The sequence below is a fragment of the Vespula pensylvanica genome, chromosome 17 (assembly GCF_014466175.1).
Source record: "Vespula pensylvanica isolate Volc-1 chromosome 17, ASM1446617v1, whole genome shotgun sequence".
NCBI lineage: Eukaryota > Metazoa > Arthropoda > Insecta > Hymenoptera > Vespidae > Vespula > Vespula pensylvanica.
The window spans coordinates 3,620,960-3,636,079 of NC_057701.1; the positions used below are offsets into that span (position 1 = coordinate 3,620,960).

Here is a 15,120-nt window from a genome sequence, read left to right on the forward strand (position 1 = left end):
TAGGAAACAACACGAAATTCATTTTTGTTTAGATTTTATGAGAAGGGGTAGGAAGAAGAAAAAAATTATCAGGAAACCGGATGAAGAAGTAGAATTAATTTGAAATCTTAATGACGAAGATAGAAAAAAAAAGAGACAGAAAGAAAGAAACAAACAAACAAACAATGAGAAACACTATCACTTAATCTCTCCTCGTCCTCTTTCTTCGCGAAAGAAGAAAGGAATCTCATATTTTTCTCTCTTTTTCTGCATTTTTGTGAAAAGAGTAGAGAAACAGAGAGAAAAGAAAAAAAAGATCGGAAAACTCGATGAAGAAATAAAATTAATTTGATATCTTCATAATAATGATTAAATAAAAAGAGAAATGAAACGAGTCCAACCCTTTCATCTTTTTCTATAGTTCGCAAAAAGACAAAACGAATCTCATATTTATTTATTTTTTTCTTTTTCTTTTTTTTTTTTTTTTGTATTTTTGTGAAAAGAGTAGAGAAAGAAAGAGAAAAGAAAAAAAGATCGGAGAATTGCACGAAGAAATAAAATTAATTTGATATCTTCATTTGAATAAGGATAAAAGAAAAAAAGAGAGAAATCAAAAGAGTCCAACCCCCTTCATCTTTCTCCACCCTCTTTCTTTCTTTCTTTCTTTCTTTCTATACCTTGCAAAAAACAAAACGAATCTCATATTTTTATTTTTTATATCTTTGTGAAAAGATCGGAAAAAATGATCGGAAAAATGGATGGAGTAGTAAAATTAATTTGAAATTCTGATGGTCGACGATATTAAAAGAAATAGAAATGAAAGAGTCCGCGACTCTTTCAACTTCCCTCTGTGTATCTCTCTCTCTCTCTCTCTCTCTCTCTCTCTCTCTTTCTTTCTTTCTCTATACATCACGAGGAATCAACACGAATCTCTGTTGTTGATTCATTCATATCACGTTTTCTTTTCGCATCCTCTTTTCTATTAATATCGCTTTTGCGTGTCCGTATGCACATTGCGATAAACGCAATGCGGAATGCTGATCGATCGAATTTGTTGATCATAAATACGACTTTCGATACTATCCAGTCTATTCCGAGATTAGAACGAATCAGTCGTGTAATCGACCGAGTCAACGATAGATATCACTTTTATTTGATTTTCTGTATCTCTCTCTCTCTCTCTCTCTCTCTCTCTCTCTTTTTTTTTTCTTTTTTTATTTCTATCTGTATATCTCTGTCTCTCTTTCTCTCTTTCTCACGAGGTCTCACATTGGTTAGTTGAATCCTCGCGAGTTCAATCTATGCGAGTGCGTTGCTCGTGACGGAATTTTAATTCGATAACTCTTAATATTAATAAAACGTGCTCGCTCTCTATAGAAAGAAAGAGAGAGAGAGAGAGAAATTGTACTATCGATTTTATGTACACCATGCTTGGCCTCTTTCATTTATCTTTCTCTTTTGATGTCATCCATATTAATAACCATACTAGGCTTACTTATCTTTGAAAATATTTCATTTTCTTTAAAATACAATATACATATACACACATACGTGCGTATTTATGTATGTATGTATGTATGTATGTATGTATGTATGTATGTATGTATGTATGTATGTATGTATGTATGTATGTATGTATGTATGTATAAAGAAAATGAATCTCATATATTGTTATACGTGTTTTCATGTTTGGTTTTCCAATAATCAATTATTGAAAATGATTTTTCTTCCATTCACTTTATACAATCGAAATTGTAAATATTTTTCTTTTATCGTTATTTCATTTTTCAATAGAACAGTTTCGAACTTCAACCGAACTTATTATCTTTCGTTCGTGTTTCTCTTTTAGAATATTATCGAGTAATCTAATGGATATTACACCCATTTATATCATACGAAAGTATAAAAAGTATACTCTTATCGAAGAAAATTTTCTTGTTTCTTATTCTCTTTTTTTTTTTTTTTTAATTATATCTAAAACAAATAAAATAATTATATCTGAAATAAATAAATATTAAAAATATATATATATATATAACGTTTCATTGATTTTTTTTCATAATAAAATAAAAGAGACGAGTACGTGCACAAATCATTATAAAAATTTAAATTGATTGTACTTTGCGTGGTTACTCGCAAGAATTATTTTGTCCCTATAAGATATGAGAAATATAAAATATTGAATACTAGAGTAAAGTGATTAAAAAGAAAAAGAAAAATAATAACAAAAAATAAGAAAGAAAAAAGAAGTAAGAATAGTAAAAGAACAAAAAAGGTTACGATGATAAATTACGAAAAAATGAAGAACCTCTCAAAGAGATCCTTACTTATGTATATAGGTAAATATACATATATACATGTCGATGATAACGACAACAATGTAGATTAATGGTTTCTTTTTGACACTATAATGGTCTATGCATAAAGTCATTTAAAACTCATCGTTTAAACAACAGAAATATCATTTTTTGTTCACCTTTTGCTATTCTCTAACAATCTAAGCGTGATCTAAGAAGGCAAATATACTTTCTGATGATAATGACCAAGTAAATTGAGCACATATGTGAGTTAATGATGCAAACGGTTTAATAAGATACATATAGGTGTATATGGACAGCTGTTTTTAAAAAATAATTCATATTCTTCCGAGTACAATGTACAATCCATTTAATATTGTCATATGTCTTTCTATACTAGCTTTTCAATAATCTATTATCGATAAAACGATTTTTCTCTTTCATATTCTCTTTTATCTTCGAACATTAAGATCTTTCGAGTGCAAAAGGAAAATGACCGAAGATATTCAAACAATAGATTCAAGGACTCGTACAACCATCTATTCATACATAAAGCCATAAAAGCCATATAATTATATATGAACGTCGTTTTCCATCGAGACTTGCATCTGTTTAAATTCACGTTTCGTCATGGCTCGCGAACCTGAGTTCGAACCGGGATGATAAAAATTCACTTACTTACGTATATGGGATCTTCCAAAAAGAGAAAAAAGGGAGAGAAAAAGAGGTAGAAAAAAAAATATCCTCTTTCTTTGTGTTACAAGGGTAACCTTTTGAAAATTAGTCGGCTCCACTCGACATGGAAATCGCATAATGCGTTAGCACTCGTCTCTTTCCGTCTTTCAGGACTATGAAAAAAACCTACTTATATTCTTTCTCTCCATTTTTTCTCTCTTCCTCTATTTCTCTTTGAATAGCACAAAAGGAAGGTCCATTTAGAATATGTAATATTATACTTTAAAGGTATTATTAGAATATTCGATAAATCATTTATATTAGTTAAATATTTAACGAACGATACGCGCGAATAATATCACATTATTATTCTTCTAACGTAATTTGATAATTTTATTGTGTAAAAAAAACAATAAATAATAATAATAATAATAATAATAATAATAATAATAATAATAATAATAATAAAAGAAAACAATTTTATCGTAAAAAATATGCCGAGGAGTTTCTTATCATCTTATATTCATTATATTATCATTCTTATATCAAATATACAAAAAAAAAAAAGAAAAAGAAACAAAATTTTATCGTATTCACCGGTTTGCGAAAATGAGAAAGAAGATCATTAAGCTCGTAACTCTCTCGGAGTTATTCGAGTAAGTACTTGCACCGAATTAATTAGACTTTTCTAACAGCCGTCTGTCGAAGGTGTTTCTTGACCTAGTTTTTTTCCCCTCTCTTTCTTTCTCTTCTTTTTTCTTTTTTTTTTCTTTTTTTCTTTTTTCTTTTTCTTTTTCTTTTTCTTCTTCTTTTTTTTTTTTTGTTTCCAAACGTTAGATCCGAGGTACGTATTTATTGTATGTATTTCAAGGTAGTCTGATGTAGTTCCCGTGACAGAACGAAATAGTCTTTCAGACCACCTGCGTTTCGAGATCGTTCAAAGAATCTACGACAGGTCTTTACGTTTTATCTATCCTATACGTTTCTCTTTCATCGATCGATACCTCACATCTTTGCCAGATTCGTGACCTAGTTTCCTTATTTAACCGATACATTCTCAAGTTTTTATTTTATATCTTCTTTTAATTTCTTCTTCGATTCGAATTAAAGTTGGTATCGAATAAAAAAAAAAGGAAAAAAAGAATTAAAGAGAAAAAAAAAAGGATGCAAATAAACGAATGATTTTATTCGTGATCATTCTTTGGATTTCAGATTTTCTTCGTCATTTTTTAATCATAATAATTTTTAATTTGTCGATTTTTATTGTGGGTAGATATATTTAATAGAAAGTAGTTTCTATATGTATATATGTGTATATATATATATATATATATATATATATATATGTATATAAAATATTGCGATTTTAAATAGAGAATTTTTCTTCAAAATCGATAAAAAACCAGACTACTTCCATCTTCCCTCTCCAAATCGAACGAAATATCACACTAGAGGGAATTGTTCGACCTTTAAATGTCGCTTCGATTTCAGCTTTCAAAGGCCATAGACATCGATTTATTCTGTCCATCCGATTACTATTTCATTCGTTGCGTTATTCGAAGAGTGGATATTAATGATGATCCATTAAAATCTATTTAATAAAAAATATAAATATATATATATATATATATATATAATATTCAAATAATATCATAAATATATATTACATTAATAAATTTTACATATACCACCATTATGATTCGACTATCATATGTATGTAAATACTAATAAATAAATACAGAAAAAAAAATAATATTTATATCAACAACATTTATGATATGAAAATTGTATGGTAATAAATTTTCGTATTACTTTTGAACATTATACAGATAACGTCTAAAATGATGAACGTCTATAATAAGAAAGAAAAAGAAAAGAAAAGAACAAGGGAATATTATATAAAATATGACCTTTTAAATCCGAATGTTAGCTTTACTTAAGTTTACATTAGTAAACGCGTTTCTCTGTTATGACACAAGAGGCAAAGAGAAAAGAACAAAGAGGGTGGGAAATAAAAGAGGGAGAGTTTACGAGGACGACAACGAGTACGGTCCACCATAGCTACAGTCGAGTCTATGGGAGTGTACAGTTATCGGAAACCGACGGTGACGGCCTTCTGGTGTAACAACAACGCCGCAAAACATACGATCGCGAACCCTTCGAACGCACCTGTGTGCCATATCGATATGCGTCCGCACGCCTTACGCCATTATACACGGTGTTATGAACTCGACCAGACGTTCTTTTCTCTTTAAATATCAATGGTCAAAGATCTATCGAATAGATGAGAACTTAGATCTTAATCAATTTTATCCTAATGTTATCGTATTTATTTATTATCATTTATTCGTTATTTATTATATTTATGTATATTAATTATTATCATTTTCGAGCAGGCAAAAAAACGTTCTTTCCTTTTTAAATATCTAATGGTTAAAGGTCTATCGAATAGATGAAAACTTAGATCTTAATCAATTTTATCCTAATGTTATCGTATTTATACGTGTATTTATTTATTATTATTTATTCGTTATTTATTATATTTATCTATATTGATTATTATTTGTATATAAACGGACGTTCTTTTTTCTTTACATATCTAATATTCAAAGATCATCGAATAGATCGAAATACAGATCTCAATCAATTTGATCGTATTTATATATTTACTTATATCAATTATCAATTACAATATCTCAGGATAAAATAAACTTATATATGTTGTCAATAAAATAACATTTACTATATAACAAAATAATAATTCTAACATTTGTATAAATACAAAAAAATTAATACCACACACGCACACACACAAACAAACAAACAAACAAACAGATAGATTATACACACATATAAATTATAAATAGCAATTTTATAAGCACTTTAAACAAGTAACTACCAATAAATCGTTGAATAATTCCTTTCAAATATCGGTTCAGTATACTCGAATGATAGATATCTAATAATTTATTTGATATTCGAACCGGCTACCCGGTATACGCGAGAACAGTCGTTATGTCGGCACGTTGTTTATGCTCTCGTGAGGAACTTTATGTACGAGGTAGGTAGGAGTAGGAAAGAGTAAGAATGAAAGAGAGAGCGAGCGAGCGAGCGAGTGAGTGAGTGAGTGAGTGAGTGAGTGAATGAGAAAAAGAAAGTAAGAAAGAGAGAGAGAGAGTGAGAAAGAAAGAGAAAGAAAGAGAGCGAGGTGCTCCGATATCATTAGAGAGGCCATTCGAGACTCACGCCCCATTGTCCGAGGGCGACTTCTTGCTCTCGCTCTTCTCTCCTCAGATCCATACCGTCTCGAGACAATGCCTCTCGTACCTGTATCGTGCATCATGTTTCACGGTCGTGAATCCCTTTTTGCTCCGGATGCACGTACGCGTATCCGTTCGGTTGGTTGGTCCAGCTGGTGACGACGAAAATTTACGAGAAGGACCACCGTGACGACGTATTCGACGACAACGACTCGTACTCTTTTTTTTCTTTTTACTCCTTCCATCCCCTATCTTCTTCACCCTCATCTCCTTTACCCCTATCCTCCTTTAATACGTCATCCTTATTCTGTTCCATCTCCTTACGTTACTCTTAAATCTATCTTAAATCTCTTTAACGGCCATATTTCTTTTTTACTTTTACATATTCACGTTTCCTATTTCCGAGGATACGATGAATTGCTTTTAATGATACACTTTCTATCATTCGAGAAAACTCGGCTCTAATACACTTTAGACGAGATCTTTCGTCGATCTGATTTAAATGAAATAAATAGATGAAGATTGTAACGAATTGATTTAATTGAATGAGGTCGTTAACTCTAAGTTGAAACGATTGACGACGACGTTTTTTTTTTTTTTTTAATCTTTCTTTTTCTTTTCTTTTTTTTTTTTTCTTTTTTTTTTTTTGATTTTACCAACGAAAGCACCCGATCGATGATTGATTCGTTATATTAAAATTTTTGTAATTTTAGTAACGAAAGCGCTCGATCGATGCTCGACTTTTTGTATTGAAAATAAAGTTTGTTTAATAATCGGATTTAAACGCGACCGAATACCGAACGCGACGAATGAGGCCGTTGAATAATTAATTATTCGTATCTAATGATTATATATAACATAACTACGTTAATTTTCTTTAACTTTTTCTTTGGTGGAGTTATTCAATACGGTAAATGAACGTTTCGAATGTTAGTTTACAAAAAATCTTGTAAATACCATTCATCGGTGAAGTTTCATCGCAGTGTATTATATTCTGTTTTATTTTAGAAAGCAATACGACGAAGAAATTCAATTAAAAGTTTTTGCTATTATAGGTAAACCTCTTATAACATGAAAATCCCTACCGTTTTATATATTGAGAAAGTATTATGAGAGAACAAAATATTATTATTTAATGAATACCAGACAATAATATTTATGTACGTAAAAGAAATAATATAATGTAAGTAAAAGAAGTTTGACATTTCGTTTGAACAAAGAAAAGAGAGATTAGAAAAAAGAAACTCGTGTTTCAAAGATTTGTTATATTTTGTAAAATTCTCTCTCGTGAGAGTGAAAGAAAATTGATATAAATTAAAATTCTATTAAACTTAAAATTCTATTATAACTTTATTCCCTAAAATAACAATACAAAGAAAATAATGCATTAAAAATTTGAAAATAAATCTCTAAGAAATTCTGAATTTCCTCTTTATTATCATGTATGTGAATTGATTTTGCATGTTCTATTAAAATTTTGATTGAACATCTGATTATAATTAAAAATCTGATTTTCTATCAAAACCATTTTCTAAAAGTATCGTATTATCTCGAGTGTTCTCATAAACGTCGGTCTTTGTCATACGAAAAATATATTCGCAAAGTACGTGTTAGCACTGTCTTTATTTTATTAATGATATATAATTAACTTTTATTAATAACATATAACTAACGTAAGAAAGAAATTTTTCTTATTGTTTAAAATAAGAAGAAATTTATAAAAATTAATATTAATATACATCGAAATACTTAAAACGAATAAATAGATAACACTTTCTATACATTTCATATCGCGTTTCTCATTTCCTTAGGGTGAAATTTCAGCAATTAGTTCATTTAAAAACTAAATTTAATACGCAGAGTGCTCCGAACGAATTCTACACAAATGTACGTATTCATTCTCAACTCGTTCATAAATTTTCGTAAATAAGAGATATCTATGGTTACGTTCGTTCTTTTTCTTTTTTTTTCCTTTTTTTTTTTCTTTTTTTACATTAAACATTACCGATATTAAAAACTAACAGGTATAGAAAGAAAAAAGAAAACAAAAAAAAAAGAGAGAGAGAGAGAAAAAAACCAAGTAAATACAGTTTAGAAAATGATAAGTGCCTGCCAATGATTTTCATCCATTCACAAGGCGTTAATTGACTTAATCGATGAAACCTTTCAAGCAAATGCGGAAGTAGAGTGACGTAGGAACGATAGTTCGTTGACGATCGATAGACCCTATCTCGGTTCCCTCGTAAATTCTAAACGACTTAGCTATCGCACGTAAGTGAGTAAGTGAGTAAGTAAGTACGTAGTGCAGTGTTTCTCTCGCGCGAACGTATTCCGTGTGCTTTCCACGCAGCCTCCTAGACAATGCCGCTCTTGTATTCAATGGCGTAGGAACGTTAAAAACTTTCATGAGCAAGAAATCTCAATGCTATTCGAAGCATTAAATTCAGTTATGTGGTTCGCGTGAACGAAAGTAGAACGATCGGTGAGGAAAGAGAAGAACCGGCTTGTGTCACACGTGGAAAGGAAACATTCATATGAAAAAAATTTTAATATCGTACAAAGAATCAAAGAAGTGAAAAGAGAGAGAGATAGAGATAGAGAGAGAGAGAGAGAGAGAGAGAGAGAGAGAGAGAGAGAAAAATTCTTCTTTCTGAGATATTAAATAAAAGGAAGAAGAAAAATTCTATTTCTTTTTCGTTTCTCCTTTTTTCCTCCCTTTTATCCCTTTTTTTCCTTTCTTTTCCCTTTTTCCTCCAAACTCCCCTTAACATCTTCGATTTTAACCAACGAACAAGCTCGACGACTTTGAAACAAGATTCTACACGCGAGTTCTCTCGAGCGTGACCCCGAATGGCAAAACGAAGAAAGAAAATCAAAAACTCGCCGATCTTACCGCGTTTTCTCTTGCAAAGCGGTCTCTCTCTCTCTCTCTCTCTCTCTTTCTTTTTCTCTCTCTCTTTTTCTTTTTCTCTCTCTCTTTCTCTCGTACGCGTGCGATGCTTCGTCGCTTCGCTCGCACGCACCGAGACGTCCCACTCTTACGCATCATTTACGAACGCATCGCGTGGAAAGCCGAGATGGCGAGCAAGTTTTCTGATTTTAAGCGAATACCAGTGGCTACTCTCAATCTACTATATTTTTCTCTATGCACTAACTGCTCTTACTATTCCCATCTCTTTCTCTCTTTCTCTCTCTCTCTCTTTCTCTCTCTCACTCACTCTTAAATACGAATACGCTCCGGGCCAAGCGTAATGATTAATTAAGCTTTCCGAGAAAACGCTACAAGTGAAACGTTATTAGCGCTTAGTGGCACAGTTTACTCGAACGACGAACGTCACTGTACTCCTCCTTCCTTCTTCTTCTTCTTCTTCTTCTTCTACTTTTTCTTTTTCTTGTCCTTTTTCTTCTTTTTTTCTTTTTCCTTTTTCTTTTTCTTCTTCTTCTTCTTCTTCTTCGTACGAGCCTTTACGCTATTAACGATTACCGTAGCGAAATGGAGTGGCGCCTACCGATCCAGTAGCTTCTCGGATAGCGAATCGAGACGGCCTTTCGTTCAAGATTAAAAGGTAATCTCAGCATCCTTCGATTTTCATCATGATTTCTCCGTGAAAGAACGACTACTTCCGATCGGTTACTTACTTACCAAACGATTCATAATGATCAGGGTTCTTATGATCGTAGAAAAAAAATTTTATTAGTAGGTGCACACATCTGTGCATCTAATGCAATATTTACAAGTCGTTCTAAAAGTATCATCTAAGGAAATTCTTAACGATAAATCGACCGTGGTTATGAATCTTTTTTTATAAACGAACTTTTATTCGGACAAAGATTTTATTCCAAATTATAATTGTTTAATAATACATATCGATGTATTAAGAAAATAAATTCAATCAAACGTATTCATTATTTTGTAAAAAGTATTCCAACGATTTGGAGATGTTACGAGAAATTTCTTATTTATTTATTTATTTATTTATTTTTTTTTTTTTTTTTTTTTTGATGATTGCATCGTATTGAAATTTTTATCTACATTTTGTGAATTGTTAGAATGATATATCTCTGGGATATATAGTAGATATAATTTTACATGTAAATGTTAGATACAAGATTGAAAAAAGAAAAAGCGTATTTATAAATAATTCATAATGATTAGGAATCTTATGAGTCTTGAAAAAAATTGTATTATGTATTATTAATATATAATATACAAATTGTATTATATTATATATTATACATGGTACATATATGTGTGTAACTAATGTAATATTCATAAGTCGTTCTAAAAGTACCATCTAAAGAAATTCTAAACCGATAAGCAGACCGTACTTAAGAATCTTTTTATAAATGAACTTTCATTCGGAACAAATTTTATTCGAAATCATAATAATTAAATAATCCACATCGAAATATTAAGAAAATAAATTCAATCAAACGTATTGGAACAATCTAAAAATGTTAGGAAAAACTTTTTACAGTTGCAATGAAATTAAAATTTGATCTACGTTCTGTGAAATGTTAAACTGATCCATTTGATGAATATATATAAAAGTTTTAATATTACATGTAAATGTTAAATAAAAAATAGAAAAAGAACAACTAGATTCGTAAAAGATTCGTAATCAATAGTAATCTTATGATCGTAAATAAAAACGTTATCAATTGTTGCATACATATATGAAACTAAATACAATATTTATAGATCGTTCAAAAGTAGCATCAGAGAAATTCTAATCGATAGTCAAACGTAATCGTGAATCTTTTTATAAGCAAACTAATTTTATTCAAGATCTTACTAATTAAATAATTCTCGTCCGTTATACGATCCCCTAAATTTTCAGGAAAACAAATTCATTTAAAGATATTAATAGTTTTTTAAAAAGTTTCGGAACAATCTTGATGTATAATAAAATCAAGATTTTACCTGCATTTTATGAATAATCAAAATGATCTATCTCGATCTATATCTATATATATATTTATATATAGAAAGAGAGAGAGAAAGAGAGAGAGAGAGAGAGAGAGAGAGAGAGAGAGAGAGAGAGAGAGAATATAATATTACATACTATAAATATTAGACAAAAAATAAAAAAAAAAAAAAAAGAAGAGAAAGAAAAAAGGAAAACACGTTTACAAAATTAATTATTTATATACGTTGGAAATAAAGATTTGTAGAAAATAAGATTTCATAAAAATTAGTTCTGTTAAATCATTAAAATAATATATCAAACAAATTATCTTGACCCTTTTAGTAAATCTAGTGTTAATGCCCTAGATTGATGTAGCCATTTCTAGAGCTAATATCTCCCGAGTGGAAAATTATTATTAAAAATAAACCACTTTTATACCAAGTCGTTCAAAGTAACATCAGGGAAATTCTACGCTTGGCGTGCCCATCTGGAAAAGGTTAAAACCGCGTTCTTGAGATTTCTAGCTTAACGAAGCGAGATGGGTGGGAGATAAGAGAGATAAGAGGATCACTGCCACCGACAAACGCACTCAACGATTCACGAGCTCGTAGAACTCAGCCGTTTTTGCGGCACGTTCTATCTAATATTCCTCAACACGAAAGATTACACGTGTGGTAATTGCCGAAGAAACGCGGATCGTTTATGGTTTTATCTTCGTCATAGTACGTGCTACGATGCTTAGTTCGCGATCATTTATGATATTATTTTAACATGTTGAGTACCCTATAAGATAACTAACACTCTATTTTATTGACTGTATTTAAAATTTTTTTTAAATTTCTATTTTTTTTTTTTTTCTTTCTTTATATTTACAAAAGAAATATATTTTATATATTTATATTATTATATGTAGATAATATACAATACATATTAATATATATATAATTTATAATAATATATAATAATAGATATATAAATATAATAATAAAAGATAAAAATAAAAAAGAATTATGAAAATTATTATTATTATTAAATGAATATATCAATTTATATAAAATTCGATTGAACGGACAACGCGTTAACATTGGAACTATCGTTCGTTATTATTTTTTATTTCATTAATTTTACAATAATAAATGAAGAAAAACAGAAATTCGTCATTATCGATAGATTTGATAATTCTAATGTTGAAAATAACGATTAACATGTTTACAGTCGTCATGTTATATGTACATAACTATATTATATACTAATTATATAAACCTAAAAAACAATATGATCAACAAAATTAAGCCACTTCTCGAAAATTCCAATTTGAATCATTTTTTTATTTCAGATCGATACTGATTTTCATCGCACTCATGCTCGTCAACGTTTCATCTTCGCATATACCAGAAAAGTATCCGATCGAAGTAAGTTTTCACACAGGTGAATAATCTTTCTTAATTAATATTACAATCCATTTGTTAAAATAAATCAAATCTTGTTTTTTTTTTTTTTTTTTTAATGATATAACTATTAAATAATTGTTAAATTTAAAAATAAAATATTACCAATGGTCGTTCGTTCAAGATCGCGATAGCTTTAACATGATTACGTTATTCCATAAACACGATATCTTCTCCTTGGCATTCCATCTTCCGTTGAATATTAATTTAATCCAGTTACGTGAATTAATACGAAAATTACGTCGACGTTATTCTTGGGTGGTACGAGAAGAATGATTAATTGACACCGAGCAGATTCCTAAATTACGAACGAGCAAAAGCCGAGCTTGTTTGCAAGGACGTTTCTTAAAACGGTAAGCAAGGGTAAATTGCAAAACGCAAATACGTGATATCGTGTCCGGCGTTATCGTATCATGTTTCACCGGAATATCACCAAACGTGCCCTCGAAACGAGACGGTTGTAGTAATCCGTTTGATTAAAGTTACACAAAAACAAAACTGCATAAACGATCTTTCGCGAAGAGCGAAATACGTAGATATTTCCGTACGGAAAGAACATAATTGTGACGTATCATCTGACATGAGATAATGGTCAACATCAAATTACAGATGTATATAATAGTTAACGTTTCAAAATATTATCGCGTCGTGAAGTTTTCCTATTTAGTAATCTTTTCAGAAATAATTGGAAGATATATATAATGCTAGATTACGTTTGAAATAAACACAGAACGAAGTGTGTGCGATGAGCTGTTAATTTTACAAAAATCATTTTTATGCTGTTTATTATACTATCGTTTTACAAATTTGAAATAACTGATAATGGATTAATAATAATTAGAACGTATAAGTAAAATTAGATAATATTTGAAATAGATACACAATATAGAGTGCAATGAACTTTTAATTTTACAAAAATTTTTTTTATACTGTTTAATTATACTATCATTTTACAAATTTGAAATAACTGATAATAGATTAGTAATAATTGGAACGTACAGATAACATTAGATAACATTTGAAATAGATGCACAATATAGTCTCCATTGAATCGTTAATTTTACGACAATCTTTTTTAAGTTATTTACTATAGTTTTTTATTATTAATAATAATTATTGTTAATCATAAATAATATTATTTTATTTCTAAGAGAGAACTGTAAAACAGTCTATATTTTTATATTAATATTTTCTTCATAACTGACAATGAATCAATAATAATTATAAATAATTTATAATATTACATAAAAAAAAAAAAAAAAACCTATAACGGTATCAGAAATTTTATTCATAATTTTATATTGATTTTATGTAAATTTAAATCTTACAATATATAAGCTACTTCAATTACAACGTTAATACTCGCACACTCAACGCACATAAAGAAAAGGACTTTTGAAATCGCGAATATATGTATATATATACAAGGATATAACATAAAGAACCGACAGATAAGTTAGTTCGATTACAACGGTCGTACTCACACATTCAAAATATACAGAAAGATCGTTTTAAATCACGAATACACGTATATACGTAAGAATATAACGTAAATAAGTAATTGCAAGTAATATACATAGATCGAATTTCGTTCGATAAATCGATATAGAAATAAGCATACCACCTGATGTTCGAACGTACGTACGTTCCAATTATTATTGAATGTACACTGTACACTTGGATTCCTAATATCTGCATTAATTATACAACAAGTGACTCGATATATCTATTTGATATTCGAAACGCGATTACTATGAAATCGGTAGTATCGTTTTTCTCACGTCGATTTAATTATTATCGACGAGAAACGAACTTGCTCTCTTTTTTTCTTTTTCTTCTTTTTCTCTTCATCACCCTTCCTTATCCCCTCCCCCACTCCATCCACTTTTATACACCGCAACCATTCGCGCGTTGACTGGATTTAACGCTTTGCGTGTTGCCAATAAACTCCAAGTTGACCAAGTAAAACGCCGAGTTTCATCCTTTCCTCTGATTATTCTCGTTTATCTTGCAGGTTTATCATATGCTACAGGAGAGAACTCAATTTGGAATTGGTCGCGAGAATCGTGCGAGAGGTAGTTGGGGTACCTGGAGCAGCTGGAGCGAATGTTCAAGAACCTGTGGCACGGGTATCCAATCTCAATCACGAGAATGCGTTCCTCTCCGGTAAGAGAGATTATCGAGAACGGCTCGACTTGTTTTTCAAATAATTAGATATGCTTATATTAGAGAGAGAGAGAGAGAGAGAGAGAGAGAGAGAGAGAGAGAGAGAGAGAGAGAGAGAGAGAGAGTTATTGGAAAATGTTTCTTTAACAACAATTTTTTAACAAACAATTTGTAAACAATTTTTTAACAAACAGTTTGTAAACAATTTCTTATGTTTTTTAATAATATTGTCCCTTCGATTTATTTTTCTACTAATTATCAAAATTATTTTTGACTAGTATCATGTTTGGTAAGAAAGCTATTGAATGATACAGATTGGATAATTCTTTGTACTTTTAATTATTTCTTTCTTTTTTTTCCGATTTTTCTTTTTTCTTTTTTTTTT

The 15,120-nt window shown here is 29.9% G+C and overlaps 1 protein-coding gene across 8 annotated transcripts in view; it reads left to right on the top strand.

Moving 5' to 3' along the window:
• Nucleotides 1-15,120, top strand: part of LOC122635294 (thrombospondin type-1 domain-containing protein 4-like) — a 92,816-nt gene that overhangs the window by 63,987 nt on the left and 13,709 nt on the right. For 6 of the 8 annotated variants that reach the window (XM_043825338.1, XM_043825339.1, XM_043825337.1 and 3 more), the window contains 2 exons: nucleotides 12,458-12,533; nucleotides 14,584-14,735. In XM_043825338.1, coding sequence (XP_043681273.1) covers nucleotides 12,458-12,533; nucleotides 14,584-14,735 — 228 coding nt within the window. Of the gene's footprint in view, nucleotides 1-9,655; nucleotides 9,778-12,451; nucleotides 12,550-14,583; nucleotides 14,736-15,120 lie in introns of those variants that run through there. The other 2 variants (XM_043825342.1, XM_043825343.1) reach the window with 2 other exon arrangements.